Source organism: Mirounga angustirostris, unplaced genomic scaffold, assembly GCF_029215605.1.
Source record: "Mirounga angustirostris isolate CCGP_5_RB_7025 unplaced genomic scaffold, mMirAng1.0.hap1 SCAF_3, whole genome shotgun sequence".
Taxonomy (NCBI): Eukaryota; Metazoa; Chordata; class Mammalia; order Carnivora; family Phocidae; genus Mirounga; species Mirounga angustirostris.
The window spans coordinates 61,089,443-61,105,006 of record NW_026991711.1 but is presented as its reverse complement, the minus strand read 5'-3'; the positions used below and the strand labels follow the sequence as shown (position 1 = coordinate 61,105,006).

Below are 15,564 nucleotides of genomic sequence, written 5' to 3'. Positions count from 1 at the left end.
TTTCTTCCTTCCTCCCTCCCTTTTTTCTTTCCTTCCTTTTTTTTTCTTTTTCCTTCCCTCCCTCCCTCCCTCCCTTCATTCCTTCCTCCCTCTCTCCCTTCCTTCCTTCTTAGCATGTGGAGCTTAGAAATTTAGAAATATTAGTAGTAGGTAATAATTCAGCATTGGGAGACTGCATGGGGGTGCAAATGTACATATGGGGGAAAGTATCCACGATAATGAAAATCACTTTATACCACAGATACAAACACATTTTGTATCTATTAAATCAAAGTCATATTAGACACAAAGAGATTACTATTCAAAGAACATGTAGCATGTATTTTATTATGCACAACCCAAATAAGAATGTGAATCCCCACTGCTGGGGGTTCAAAATATACTGCATTTGGACCACTCAAAAACAAGTTTTATAGGAATGAATAATCACTCAGAAGTTCTCCAGACAGACAGTAGCTGACACATTGTTTTGTCACTTTTCATGGTTATCAGTCATTCCGAAAAAAAAGACCTATAACTACATTAGCAATAGGGAAGGTGAACAGATATACAAAGTATGTTTCCAGTGATGTGTGTGGCAAATAAAAGTAATTTTGAAGAAACATGATTAAAAAATGCTTTTTGGAATTTCAGAATCCTTTCTTCCTGTACTGCATCCTTTCCTTCTGCTTAATCCACTTCAATGTATGGTTTTCTGAGGGTAGATGGGTAGACTGCAGGGGCAGTGGCACGAATCTTGCCCCAAGACTAGCTGTAAGAAAACCAACTGAGCTGGAGTCAGAATGCTCAGCTTATAAACCTGCAGGGTTTATACTTAAACAGCTTTGTGGGGCACCTGGGTGGCTCAGTCGTTAAGCGTCTGCCTTCGGCTCAGGTCGTGGTTCCAGGGTCCCGGGATCGAGCACCGAATCAGGCTCCCTACTCAGTGAGGGGCCTGCTTCTCCCTCTCCCTCTACTCCCCTGCTCCTGCTTCTCTATCTCAAATAAATAAAATCTTAAAAAAAAACCAAACCAGCTTTGTGAGACTGAAGGAATCTTAAGGTCTTTAAATTGTTCTTGTCTATAAAGTTGAAAATGAGAAAACTGGACCCGAGGATTTGTAGGGTTCCTTCCTTCCAGCTCCAATGTCCACCAGTCTTCCTTTTCTAAACTGAATCATCGCCACCCAAAGCTATGTTGGTGTCACATCATCCTGGGACTCTGTTTTGCTGCTTTTTGATCTGATGACAGGCGGTGGCCTGCAGACGAGTCAACAGTGTAACTGGGAGTAGATGATGAAGCTGGCTGGGTCCATGACTGGATGAGAGGAGTGTCACATGCCCCTAACACAAAGATGTATCAGACTGTGCAGGAGGTCGGTTCACTGAACTAGTAGGAGCTAATTATGTATGCAGAAAACGCCAAGGGTTGTAGGTCTCTAGAGCCCTATCTGCACATCCACATACTTTTACTGCTAGTGATTCAGCACAGAAGTCATGTTAAAATCAGCACAGTAGTTCTAGCTACCAACTTAGTATCCATGAGTCTAGCTTGAGTCTTAATGCATTAATAAGGAGGACTGATTACAAAAGACATTTACTATTTATTGTTACTTTTAATTAAATTACTTTATGAAGGTACCTTTAAAAAAAAAAAAAAGTCTCTAATTTTCAAGGTACTCTCACATACTTTCCAAATCAGAATCACTAAGAGGTAGCGAGGAGAGGTATTACCATCTCCAGATTATGGACGAAGAATCGGAGTTCCAAAAAGATTAAGAAGCAGCTTGAGTTTTAGGAGGTCGGAGGTTTGTAAATAATGATGCTGGGGTCAGGCCCGGTATTCTAACCGCTAGTCCAGAGCTCTTTTCTAAATGCCACCTCATTGTCTCACAACACACGATGCTCCCAACAGAGACCGGGCGGACGGAGGCGGTTAGTCCATCGTCACTATGAGAAAAACAACTTAGCACGATGTTCTCACTCAGACCTTCAGAACAGCTCAAGCTGACTTGCGGCCCCCGAGATGTGGAACTGTGACGGGATAATGAGGGTATCCCTCTGTCCAGTACAGATGTACTGGTAGCCCTGAACAAAGAGCCCCTCTCACAGACCCCAAGCTACGGGAAGATTGCGGGCAGCGCCCGGGCCTCAGCTGCCGCCTCGGGGGGCAGCCCCGACCCGCGGGGCGGCCATGGTCCGTCTGTCTTTTCACCACGTGCTCTTAGTACGTGATGACGCCTGCTTCAAGTGTCTTTTCTCTTTTGAGAAAATCGTCAGATATATTCAAGACGGTCATCCACAGTGGCATTTAGAATTTAAATGTACCAGAATTTTTCTGTGTTCCCAAGATGTCAGAACCATTCTAAAAGATTAATCAACTAATTGTCAGTCTTCCATTTTCCATTCAACATTTCCTATTTTCTAAAGGGAAATTCTCTTTCCTGGGTTCTAAAGTACAGTGATTTGACAAATAGGATCTGAAAAGCAGGATTATACCCACATTAAGAATGTTCATTTTTTTTCTGTCAGATCCATATTTTTCAGAATTTGGGACAGAATACTAATCTAAAATTTTTTCATTTAAACCAGTTAGGTAATTTTGCCTTTTTCTCATTTTCATTGAAATAAATATCCTGTCTATATACATACTGCAGAGAGCACTGCTTAGGCTGACTTTATTACAATACAGAAAATGGTTAGAAAGATACTAACATATGAAGGTGTTTAGCCGTTTTATGTAAAATATCTTTAATCGGGACAGATAATGGCATTATTTAAATAAGTTCTCCACAGAGGACAGGAACGCCAGTTCAAACTCCTGATCAGAGAATCTGCTTACAGATGCCCGAGCACTGCTTCGGATTTGGAGTCTCTTTTCCTCAGACATGGAAAGAATATGAGCCATGGTCTCTGCGTAGCTGTCTTCGCTTTCAGCCAGAAACCCAGTTCTCCCTCCGTGGTGAGGCACGACAATGTCCAGCTTCGGGCCCCCTGAATTGTGGGCAAGGATAACCATGCCAGCTGCCATACACTCAACAACTCCTGAGAAACAAACAGAAACCACGTATGACATTTTGAGAGCAGTCATGAGAACAAAGATGAGCAGAAACCTCCACAAATTATGACACTCATGAGAAATTCAAGTAAATGTCTGTTGTGTCTATAAATTTGCTCATTAAACTTCCCTGGTACCAAATAATTCTAAGCTTTTTTTCGTTTTTAAGCTTCAGAATAATGCTGCTTCACTCTTCACTGAAACAGACAAGCAAGAACAGTCTATAAAAAACAGACATACTGCGGATTAGAAAACAAAGTAGAAGACTACAGAATGCTAGCAAGATGGCAGATAATTAATGGTTACTGAAAGGTAAAAGGTGTAAAAAGGTATCAAAGCGAAATTTCAGGAGTTCAGATGAGAGCATTAGAAGGTTTCCCTCCTCCCTCTACTTCTTCTCTTCTCCTTTGTTGGCAACTCTTCTTTTGCCCACTTCTGAACCGCTCGTTTTCAGCATTTTGTACCAGGGGCCTCCTCTCGCTGGGCACACTTTCTCTAGGCAATTCTACCCTCATCCGTGGGGCTTCTGGAATGACCTGGACAACGACCCAGACAACTCTCCAGTCTGTGTTTCCAGGTCAGGTCCCTCACTTGCACTGCAGACTCGTGTAGACAACTGCCCACTGGACACACACTTCCGTGTCCCCCGGATCGTTCTAACTCTACATGCAGGGAACCTGGCTCATCAGCTGCCTCTCCTCTTGGAGTCCGTGTCTAGGGGAAAGCCATCCACCATTCACACAGTTGTCTAAACTCAAAAGCCCCGGGAGGTCCTCTCCGACTCTTCTTTCTCCTTTGTTTAACAAATCCCGTTCATTACCAAGTCCTGTTCAGTCGTGCTTCAGAATCTCCCTCGAGCGTGTTCGCCTACCACCTTCAGACCCAGCACCTCGTCTAGGTTGCCCAACACATCCTCCTGCTTTCCCCATCCGGCTCTCCCTGCTCCCCACCAATCCACCCCCCACGCGGCAATCAGAGTGAACTTGAGGAAACAGAAAGCTTTTAAATCCAACACTTAGACTCAGTCTCTTTCTGCCCCTGGCTTCACGCGGCCATGGGATCTGGCCCCAGGTCCCCTCTCCACAGGCGTGCTGTTCCTCCTGCAGGTTCGGGCCAGACCGAACCCTTAGTTCCTTGAGTGTGCCGGCTAATGCTCCTTTGTCACACCGGTCACAACGCCGCTCCCTCTGCTGGACATCCTCCTCTCTTCTGTAAGGCTAACTTCCAATTACTGTTCGGGCCCCTGCTTCCATGGCACGTCATTTCCTCGGGCAACTGTTCTCCGACCACACACATCTGTGTCAGGTGTTTCTCTTGGGCGCTTTCAAGTCGCCCCGCACTTGCCCTGGCACAGCTCTCAGCACCCTGTCCAGTAAAGCGCTGCTGAACTGGTCGGAGGCACACACAGAGCTGGAAGTCTCTGCACACCAGCTCCCGCCGGTTGCGCCTGGCACAGCGAATGCTCGGTGCGTCTCCATGCAAGAAGGCACAGAAGTCAGGCCCTGTACGGAAGCGCTGGACTACACAGGTCTTGCTGCATGTCTGGGCTTCGTCCTGTGCTACCAACGAGGGACAGATAGGAGTGTAAGATAAACTGTGGCCTTAGGAGAGGACACTTCACTTGTATGTTCTTCCGTTTTCCCTGAACACCTGGCGGTGTGCGGCACAGAGCAGCCACTTGAGAGATACATCTTGAACCAGATCAGACACAAACCAGCACTTGATTTTACATCAGAATGTATGCATAGCAGGAAGTCAGGGGTAGAGAGTGCAATTTGTGCTAGACAAAACAAGGAAGGCTAAATTAAAGGCTAAGGAGATTAAAGTCAGACACTTATAATGGGATTTGGCAGAAAGAGGAGGGGCCGTTCCAGTAATGAGTAAGGAATCAGCAGAACCAACAGAATTACTGTGAGGAGCCCAGTGGGCTCAGCTTTTGGTGTACAGCAAAATCACCTGAGGGGCTTTACCAAAACACATCTACGTGGGCCTCACCCAGAGATTCCGATTTGGTCCTTCAGTGAGATTAGGCCGGGAACCTGTCCCAGTCTGCAGGTGGGGTTAGGTGGGGCAGGGAAAGTGGGGCAGGTAAGAGCAGGGGCTGTCTGAGTGAGGATCCAGGCTCTGCCTCTTACTGCGGCCAAACAAGGACAAGTTCAAAACCTCTCTGTGCCTGTGTTTCTTTATTTGTAAAATGGAAATAAGAATATATATGAAGCAGGGTTTCAGAGAGGATTAAATCAGATAATGTAAAGATTTCAACAGTGACCTACACACGCAGTCAGTTGTCAATAAATATCAGCTATTATTAGTGACTACATACAGTTATGTCCTGCAGGGTCTCAAATAAAAAAAGCTTACTTGGTGGACTGGGAGAAGAGCACTAAGACTGGATAAAAACCTCCACAATATCAACATTTTACCGAGAGAACCTAAAATGTACAGACAGACTCACCAATCCCAAAATGCTCGTTCCACATGGTATGCAGACCAATTGTTGCTTCAGACAAGTAATTCTTTAACTCATCAAATGGGATGTTTATTTTAAATTCCACATCTTCTTGAATTCCTAGATCCTCAGAAAGCCTTCTCAGTTGGTTTACCCTCAGCTCATCATCTTGGTTTCGACAACCTCCAATGAGGACAAGTTTCAGTGAAGGCAGTGACTCAGCCACCTTCTTATTCAGCAATTTAGCAAAGGCTTTGATCTGCAAAGGATGATTCTTTTCAGGCCGGAACTGACCAATGGAAACCAGTAAATGGCCTGGGGTCGTCTTTTTGTCACGTAAGGGAATGTCCAGAAATGTCTGCACATCACAAGGTGGATAAACAATGTTAGTGCAATTCCCAACTTTCCACAGGGAGAGAATGTGCTTTAGTGTCCAAGAAGAATTGACCATCACTACATCACTGCAAGAACCAACAAGTCCATAAACAAAAGCAAATAAATAATAATAGATGAGCTTTACTTTGCTGAGAAAAGGATTCCTGGTAATGAAGGCTGCATTGTTAAATCCAACATTTTGATTCTTCACTACGGAGAGCATGTCCATGCTGATCGTGGGATAATGAACATAGCTTCCGATGCGACAACCGCCTAAATACTTAAACAGAGGAAGTGTAAACGCGTATCCCATTGAATCGATGTAGACGTCGGGAACACACTGCATTAGAGCTTCCCAGCCAAGAAGAATGGACCCTAGACTTTGGCCCAGCAGTGTGAAGTGAGGATAGAGTGAATCTTCCACAAGGTAGCGTTTCCTTAAGAAAACAAACTTTACTGGGTGAGTGAGTCTGATGTTAAATCTTCGGAAAGCACCTTCTAGTATCTGCTGACCACTGACATTAACATCACCAGTATAAACGACATAAACTGCTTCAGGATACCTAAAATAGAATGTAATAGTTAAGGTTTTCATTAGTTTAGGTGAAAACCAAGCAAAAAGTTGTAGATAATTATTTTCTCACAATCATAAAGAGGGTTATTTTTAGATTGAAAAAAAATTTTTTTTCCATTGTTTTTCATTCATTGTACTTGGTCTACTGATGCTCCTCTTTCCGGAGTCTTCTGCTGCCCTGCAAGCGAAATGTTAGTCCTCCAAATAAGACCTCTCACTCTCTGCTATTTCCTCTTCTAAGAATTTCACATAGCGCAGACATCAACAAAAATTGCTGATTGACTTTCCATTTTTAAGAAATATTCAGAAACTTTATTTTGACAACTCTCTCAATATAAAATGGTAATAAAGTACTAATAACATTCACAAACAAGAGTTAAAATTTACTAAATGTATCTCTAGATAGGATCATAAATGCTAAAACATTACTCAGTGTTTTTATCTGAGATGCAACAAGATTCTAAAAGCTCGATCTGGTGCCTGCATCAAAATTAGATGTGATATAATTATAATGGAAATATGTAAAACTACACTCTTATGACTATTTATGCTTTTGGCATTTGTTCTGATTGTGTGTGTTTTTAGTTATTCTTTGAGTCATCAAACATTTATTCCGTATCTAGTATGAGCTAGTAGGTTCTGGGGATTCAGAGATTAGTCTTTACCTTCAAGGAGCTGAGTCCAGTGGCAGAGATAGATATATAAACATAAAACTGCAAAACACTGTGATATGTGTTGATAAAGATAGCCATAGGGTGTTGTGCAGGCCTAAAGGATGAGCATCTAACTGCACCTCCCAGCAGCCAGAGTGATCCTTATAAAATGTAAAAAGGATTGTCACCTCTGGTTGCTTAAAGATGGCCACAAATTCTTTGACACTTTGGGATCTATGTCCCCTCCCCTGGAATAACAGTGGGCTCTGTGACTCCTTTTACCATTAGACTATGTCAAAGGTGACATTTTGCCAGTTTCTAGACCCAGGCTCTGAGAGAATGGCAATTTCTACTTCGCTCTAGACAAGTCAGCTGTCATGTAAGGAGTCCGGCTATCCCGAGGCTGCCGTATTGTGTGCAAGCCCAAGGCAGTCATGTGGAGAGGCTGCGGGATGACAGAGATGCCTGACCCGTGTCCCCCACCCTCAGCCGCTGGAGCTGTTGCAATTGTCCCAGCCCAGGAAGCAGACATGTTAAGAGAGGCCTTCAGATGACTCGGCCCCAGCTGCCATCTAGCTGCAGCTGCTTGGCATGAGGGATTCCCAACAGGGCCCATCAGTCTCCAGACGGTTAGAAATAATGATACATTCTTGTTTTAGCCATTACATTTTGGGGAGGTTATGCAGCAACAGATAAGCAGAGTGTCATCCCTCTGTCTGAAATCCTCATAGGGTTTTCCATAGCACTCAGAATAAAATCTAAACTCCTTACCCTATTCACTCAAGCCCTGTGTAACCTGGCCCTGCCTCCACTCTCTCATGTACCCACAGGGTCAGCCAAACTGGGTTCCTTTCTGTGAACAAGCCACGCTCCTTCCGGTCTCAGGGGACTTGCAGGAGTTGTTTCCTCTGCTTTGAATTCTCTTTTCTCATCTTCACTGTCTTTTCCTGAGGCAGACAGTATGGTTTGTGGTTTATAATGCAGACTCTGGTAACTCAGTTTCCTTGTCTGTCAAATGCGGCTAACAGTAACAACCTCATACGGTTGTTGTGAGGACTGAGTGAGCTAACGCGTGTAAAGCACTTCAAACAATGCCTGGCATCCAGTAAATGCTCAGTAAATTTCAGCTGCTTTTGTCATTTAGACTAAAGCTAAGTATTGCCCCCCTGGAGATTTTCCCTAATTACTCAGTCTAAAGTGTGGACTCACAAATTATCCTATTCGGTTTTCTCACATACCATTTCTCACCATTTGATATTTTTCTTCTTTGCTTATGATCTTGTCTCTCTCTCTAAACTAAAATCCAACGTCCATGCATGGTGGAGCTGTCACAAAACTTTACCAATGCCCTCAAGAGCTAGATAGTCCAGTTAGACAAGTTAATGCACAGAGTTATGAGAAGCAAAGAACAGGAGGGATTAGAGTAGGAGTAGGGAAGGCCTCAAGGAGATGGATAGTAAGCGGAGATTTAAGAAAATGTTCTGAATCTAGGCAGTTATGGAAGATGGCAGAGGAAATGCAGGGGTGGTGGCTGGAAGCCAGGATGAGCCAAGAATATAGAAATGTAGAGTGAAGGGAATTCCGCGTGAAGGCTCTGGAACTGGATGAAGGGGGTGTGCCAGGAAGTAGCGTAACATTGGAAGAATAATAGTTTTCCTCCCATGATACAACCATCAATGGAACTTGGACTTTACCATGTTTGTTCCCCTCTACAAGGGGATCGTAAACATTTTTGGGGTGAGTATGGGGGTGCGGGTGGGGAGAAGGAAGCCTAAAACTTTAAATGACCAGTTAACAGCATACTCTTTCTAACATGGTAACTTAAGACTTCTGATAGTGGTATCAACATCAGAATCAAATAGATGCTTTTACAGAGATTATTTCCTGTGTACCACTACTGACTAAAAATATTCAGGTTTAAAGCACTCCCCATGACTTGGTATATTTACTATTCAACTTCTTCTCCATGCATTCTTCCAAGGTGACAGTTATCCCCACTAAATTTTGCCATCAAAGGGCAGGTACTTTCCCTTTCTAGTTCTTTATCATAGCAACTAAAATTCAATAGGATCTTGTAAGGCGGGTTGGCATATAACAGAATTATTTCCTTATTGAAGAACAGTTAATTCCTGGCTATGAATAAGGTATTCATATCTGGATAATGGTGAATATCTGGATAATGATTTTTTTTTTTAAATGGTAATAATAGAGTAAATTAGCTAAGAAAGATGCATACCTACTTTTTCTGCAGGGCTCTTAAGGCACACCACAAAACTCTTTCTCCTCCTCCACCAGCATTGCAGTATGGATGAAAAAATGCAACCACCATTTGCTTTTTCCCATTTTTGCTAGCTGATGCTGACGTTTTCTTTCTCTGTAGCAGCAGTCTGATTCCCCAGAGGATAATGAACAGACATACACATAAAGTTCCACAGACTGTCAGCCCAGGGAGGAATAATGAATAAAAAAATCTGAAACAAAAAGGAAAATGTAAAAATCGACACAATGCCCGTTCAAAAGAAACTACAAATTAAAGTCTGCTTTTACATATCCGTTTCTATATTAATAGTGAAGACAAAATTTTTATAGCTGGAAGTCTGCTAACAAAATACTCAATTTTTAATATTCTAACACCTATAAAATGTCCAATGTCAAAAGGCAAATCCTCTTTAATTTTGATCTCCACAGAATGCTAGCAATTCAATATAACTTTTCTTTTTAATTGGCAGTGAAAATCAATGATGAGCCACCTTTCTCCTAACAGTGTGTAGGTGTTAAGGGATTAAAAACAAATTTAATTACTAACCTAAACAAGACATGATTAGGAATGGCATCTGACCCTCAAAATTATGACAGAGAACTCAAGCAATATATCTTTGAATGATCAATAATGAACTTTTTTTTGTTAAGATTTTATTTATTTATTTGACAGAGAGAGACAAAGCAAGAGAGAGAACACAAGCAGGGGGAGTGGGAGAGGGAGAAGTAGGCTTCCCGCTGAGCAGGGAGCCCGATGCGGGGCTCGATCCTAGGATCCTGGGATCATGACCTGAGCCGAAGGCAGATGCTTAATGACTGAGCCACCCAGGCGCCCCAATAATAAACTTTTAATTAGGTAAAAGTTCGATTATATAGTAAATCATTTTCATTCTCTCACTTCACCTCAAATAGAATAATTTCTGGGGCAAGAGGAACTTAGATACCTCCATTTCTTTTCTTTTTTTTTTTTTTAAGATTTTATTTTATTTATTTGATAGAGAGAGCACAGGCAAGGGGAGCGGCAGGCAGAGGGAGAGGGAGAAGCAGGCTTTCTGCTGAGCAGGGAACCCGACACGGGGCTCGATCCCAGGACCCTGGGATCATGACCTGAGCTGAAGGCAGCCGCTTAACTGACTAAGCCACCCAGGTGCCCCGATACCTCCATTTCTATTACAAGTTCTGCATTTGATCTGTTTCTATGACCCTAAAATCACTGCCTTCCTTCAGGTGCCTCTAAATGAGTTGCCAAAAATGCACCAACAATCTACTTCACGCACATTAGTGAACTCACTCCCACACTGACTGCTAAAAGGTTCTCCAACTGCCGGGCTGACTAAAGCTCTGCAAACACAAGGAAGGACCCAGGCTTGTTCACCACTGGATGCCAATGCCTAGCATTATACCTGGCACAAAGAAGGCATCCACTAAGTATCTGTTGACTGAATATAAAATCTTATTACCTCCTCAGATGTCTCTTAGATTATGTTAAAATAATTTTTCGAAGTATGTTTTTAGGTTAGGGGTTGAGCAATATAGTTGGTCCCCAACCCCATAGTTTTTATATCTTGCCTACCCTTTGTAAGAAGGAAGAGCTTGTAAGGCATAAAAACACTAAAATACTAAAACTTAAATACTGAAATTCAGGACCAGGGAAAACAGAGTTAAAGTATTTGGTGGGGAGGGGGTGACAAGTGGGGGACAAAGATATAGAAGCTCTAAGTTTGTACATAGTAGTGAATAGCAGATTGGGTTCTGAAGGGCTTAATGACCCAGCATATATTAGGATATTTTGTATAGTTACAAAGTTCCCCATAAGTAAAAAACACATGAATTCTTCAGAGAAATAAATATCTTATTCATATTTCGTTTGGAAAACAAATTTCTCATGTGGGATTTCCTATTGTGAATAAGTCTATTACCTGAAGAAGTATTTGACTTATTAAAATGATTTGGTCTCAGGATAACTTTATACTCTTAAAAATAACTGAAGACCCCATACAGCTTTTGTTTCTATCAGGATTTCCCAACCTCGGCACTACTGACATTTTGGACCACATAATTCTTTGTTGTGAGGGCTATCCTATGCATTATAGGATGTTCCTGGCCTCAACCCACTGGATGCCCATAGTACCCTACCAATGATGGCCATAAGAATTATCCCCAGACATTGCTAAATGTCCTGCAGGGGTAACATCACCCCTTGTTGAGAACTACTCATTTACATTGATTTATCTACCAATATTTAGCATATCAGAAATGAAACTGAGGAATTAAAAACATTATGAATTATCCCAATAGTAATGACAAATCCATTACATGTTAATATATCTTAGTTTTACTAAGAAAAACAACAAAAAAACAAAACCCTATATTTTCCAAACCAATAAATAAATAAATAAATAAATAAATAAATAAATAAATAAATAAATAAATTCAGTAAGAAGGCTATCACTGTTTTATATTTTTGCAAGATTCTTTAATGTCTGGCTTAACAGAAGACAGTGGCTTTTCACATCTGCTTCTGCATTCAATCTTGGTGCTATGTTGTTTTATTTGAAGTATATGAAGGCAATCCAGGCTCACTCAGATATGTAGTAGGAAGAGGGAGTATGTTTAAATAGCCCTTTCAGATACAGTATTTTTCTGTGATATTATACCAAATTAGACAAGTGGCAATTTTTTAATGGCCAGGTGCAACATGGAATATGAAACTGAATCAATGACCTTTTCATACTCTGTTATATTGAAATCTATTGGTCTATCTTACAATTTGAATGAATCTTTTACCTATACATGATTTTGTAACATCATGACTTGATTATTTGGAAATTATTGGTTCATGACTCATGGAGACTTTCCAAATGTGGGCACATTTCATTGTACAATATCCCCAAATCACATTTGTTAATATCACTACCCATCTCATCAGGAAAATCTTTTAATTACTGGAAAGTGGTCAAGCTCTGAATGGCAGATACAAGTTTTCCAAAGTTCTAATTTTCACATGAAAGTTCAAACTTTATTATTAGCAACAAATTTTGTCACTTGTTTTCTTTGAAGTGACAGATCACTTCATTTTCAAATAACCAAGTCAGAAGAACCACAGTTTATCTGTCAGTAATTTTTTCAAGTAGAAACCATGTCCCATAAAAAAAAGTATCTAATTCAGCTTGCAACTTAGCAATCATACAATCATCATACTTCAGTATGGAGACATTATATAGAATATTAAAAAGATATGTATTCAAATCAAGGGTTAATATTTAACAAAATTAATTTTTACTGTTTCAAGGACATTCTTAATAAAACTGGCTTTATAGCAAGTGCATGGTGTTGAAAAACACAAGACTATTAGAACACTTTGATGTCATTGCTTTGATTTGTGCTAATTAGCAGTTTTATCCACCATTACTTTTGCACTATCGGTGCAAACATAATGAAAAAGCAAATGTTATCTTAAATTATTATAAAAATGGTTTTGACCTTGAAGAACTACTAAAAGGGTCTTGGGGACCTGCTAGGTCTATGCCCATACTTTGAGAACCACTATCTTAAAGGATGAACAGAGAGCGCCTGAGTGGCTCAGTCACTAAGCTTCTGCGTTCAGCTCAGGTCATGATCCCAGGGTCCTGGGATTGAACCCCTGCATTGGGCTCTCTGCTCAGCAGGAAGCCTGCTTCTCCCTCTCCCACTCCCCCTGCTTGTGTTCCCTCTCTCGCTGTCTGTCAAATAAATAAAAATAAAATCTTAAAAAAAAAAAAGGATGAACAGAGTTTGACAGAAGTGGTAAGATTTGTGATTTATTTAACATTTGGAATATATGAGTTCATTAAAGCAGTATCATACAGCTTTCCCAGGACAAGCCAAAAGCCTATTTAATTTAAAATGTGGCTGACCTATAGAGTACAAAGATTTTTATGGCATTTCCTTCTAATGATTTAAGTGGTAAGATTCACGTGATATATTTTCAAATTGAACGATTTAACTTAAAATCAGAAAAAAAAAATCATATTAATGACTAAAGTTGAGCCAGTCCTTTATTCTATTAGTTTCAAAGACACAGACTCTATAAATAAGTTTATTAAACATCCTATAGTACTTGTACATTAAAATTACCCATTTTAGGGGCGTCTGGGTGGCTCAGTCAGTCACGCACCAACCAAGCTCAGGTTATGATCTCAGGGTCCTTGGATCCAGCCCCTTGCCAGGCTCCAAGCTCAGCAGGGAGTCTGCTTAAGAATTCTCTCTCCTCCTCTTCCTCTGCCCCTCCCCCATCTCTAAAATAAATAAATCTTAAAAAAATTACCCATTTTAGAATGTTTAAATATAACTAAAAATATGTGCCATTAAATAATGCTTACCATAGAAACACACAGCTTTCAAAAGATAACTGTAATCAACAGTGAGTCATTCATTCAACAAACACTTATTTAGCCATTATAATGTGCACAGCACTGAATTAGGGATATTTCAAATGGCAGGGAAGAATACGATACCTCTGAAAACAGAATTTCCTTAAAAAAAAAAGAAAACATAATTTCCTGTTCAAAATGTTTTAAATAATCATTATAGAATTTGACGTAGAGGGGACAAAAATGAAGAAACAATACCTGAATTTTGGAAAGAATATGTATATACTGCTATTCAGGATGCTATGTGTTAATTACAAATTTTCAAACTGAACAAAAATAGGTAGGTGTTGAAAGAACTGTGTAGATGGAATATACTAGGTCTTCTTTTTCTTTTTCTTCTTTTTTTTTTATAAATACAGGGCAAGGCACGTAAAATACAGTAGTATTACAATAACAAATACAGGAAAAAAGTCTGGGTTTTTTTCACCAAAATGTTAACAGTAATCATCTCTGGATGGTAGCATACCTGGGGAATTTTCTTTTTTGCTCATCTATTTCCTAACTTTTCTACAAGAAACAATGTATTACCTTGTGATAAAATTTTATGTAACTATTTTTACATCAACCAGAAATAAAGATCAATGGATAATCATGAAGCAGAGGATGCAACATAAACTTTATATTGGTGAAAATAAAAAGAACCCTCACTAAAATGGGTCAGGTCAGAAGGGGCAACGCAAAAGGAACCCTATCACTCACGTTAAATGTCATGAAGAACTGTCAATTCTAGCCTCCGAACAGAAAAATCCTAAAAGGGAAGGAATTGTCAATTATAGACCCCAAAAGAAGAATCCTAAACAGGAAGAAATCATCACTGACAGGCCCCAACAGGGAACGGTGTACATCGCATCTCCTACAAGAGTACTTCTGCAACTCGGCCAATGAGAAATCCTCACCACTCTAGCTTTTCTCCAGACTTTCCTTCAACCCCCACCCCCCAACTTCCTCCTTCTCCATAAAACAATGGTCCTGTCCTTTGCTGGACTTGCCTATGGTTTTGCCGTAGCTTGTGCATCCAGAAATGCAATTCTCTGCTATTCCCGGAAAACAAAACAAAGCAAAACAAAACAAAATCATTTTTGCTGTTAAGTTAGCTGTTTTATTTTTAAGGTTAACATACTTAAGTGACATATGTTAACAGTGACAGTTCCAGTGAGTGAAAGCGGGGAAACTACGACAGGAGAAGGAAGAGCCAGTTTATTCTTTACCAAAAGGAGAGACACGATAGTTTGGAAAATGATTCGTGGCTCAATCATAAAGAAAAACGAGGACTGAATATGAATAATTTATAAAAGAAGAATTGGAGTGCGAAGAAGAGAGAGAAAAAAACAAGAAGGGAAACTCGATCCCGCACCAGAATGGGGCAGGCGAAGAAAACGCGGTAAACTGAGTCTTTAACCCAGTCAGCTCCAGTCTAATTAGAAGACTCCAAAGTGAGAGGAAGAGCGCTCACTGTCCTTGAGGAAATTGCCTAGAGCCGTATCAAGAAGCTCCTCCTCCCCGCAACTTTCAGTTGCACCGGGCGGACAAATATCACGGTGAAACAAAACGCCTCCAAACCCATACCACCTGCTCCTCACCTCAATAATTCGCACAGGTACCAACCCCCTTTGGTGGTCGCCATCTTTCCTCGACCCCCGAACTCAGGAAGCGCTTCGCTGTTCCTCTTCTCTATTGGCTCCTGAGGAAGCGGGCGGTGTTCTCTCCGCCCCCACGGGGCACATTGTGCATTTCAACTGGCTGCTGGTAGTAGCTTCCCACGGCCTTCCAGCCAATAGAATCTTCCGGAGGGGGAGCCAAGTTTTC

At 41.0% G+C, this 15,564-nt stretch overlaps 1 protein-coding gene across 2 annotated transcripts; it reads right to left on the bottom strand.

Annotated features, from left to right (window-relative positions):
* Nucleotides 1–294: 294 nt before the first annotated feature.
* Nucleotides 295–15,492, bottom strand: ALG11 (ALG11 alpha-1,2-mannosyltransferase). Of its 2 annotated transcripts, none has more exons than XM_045869379.3 (4): nt 15,339–15,481; nt 9,328–9,558; nt 5,492–6,423; nt 295–3,023 (listed from the first exon to the last, which is right to left on the bottom strand). In XM_045869379.3, the coding sequence occupies exons 1-4, from the start codon at nt 15,380–15,382 to the stop codon at nt 2,752–2,754; spliced, it is 1,479 nt and encodes a 492-aa protein (XP_045725335.1). In that variant the 5' UTR covers nt 15,383–15,481; the 3' UTR covers nt 295–2,751. The 2 variants fall into 2 exon arrangements, with proteins under 2 accessions (XP_045725335.1, XP_045725334.1); XM_045869378.3 differs by lacking the exon at nt 295–3,023 and adding an exon at nt 3,030–4,595 and having other exon boundaries at nt 15,339–15,492.
* Nucleotides 15,493–15,564: the final 72 nt, after the last annotated feature.

Bases quoted from the DNA above. Each gene is read 5' to 3' on its own strand.
- ALG11 (XM_045869378.3), bottom strand. From the start codon at position 15,382: ATGGCGACCACCAAAGGGGGTTGGTACCTGTGCGAATTATTGAG. The intron at 9,559-15,338 runs GTGAGGAGCAGG...TTTTTGTTTCAG, and splicing joins TACCTGTGCGAATTATTGAG to ATTTTTTTATTCATTATTCC. The intron at 4,596-5,491 runs GTGAGTCTGTCT...CCTCGTTGGTAG, and splicing joins GAACGAGCATTTTGGGATTG to CACAGGACGAAGCCCAGACA.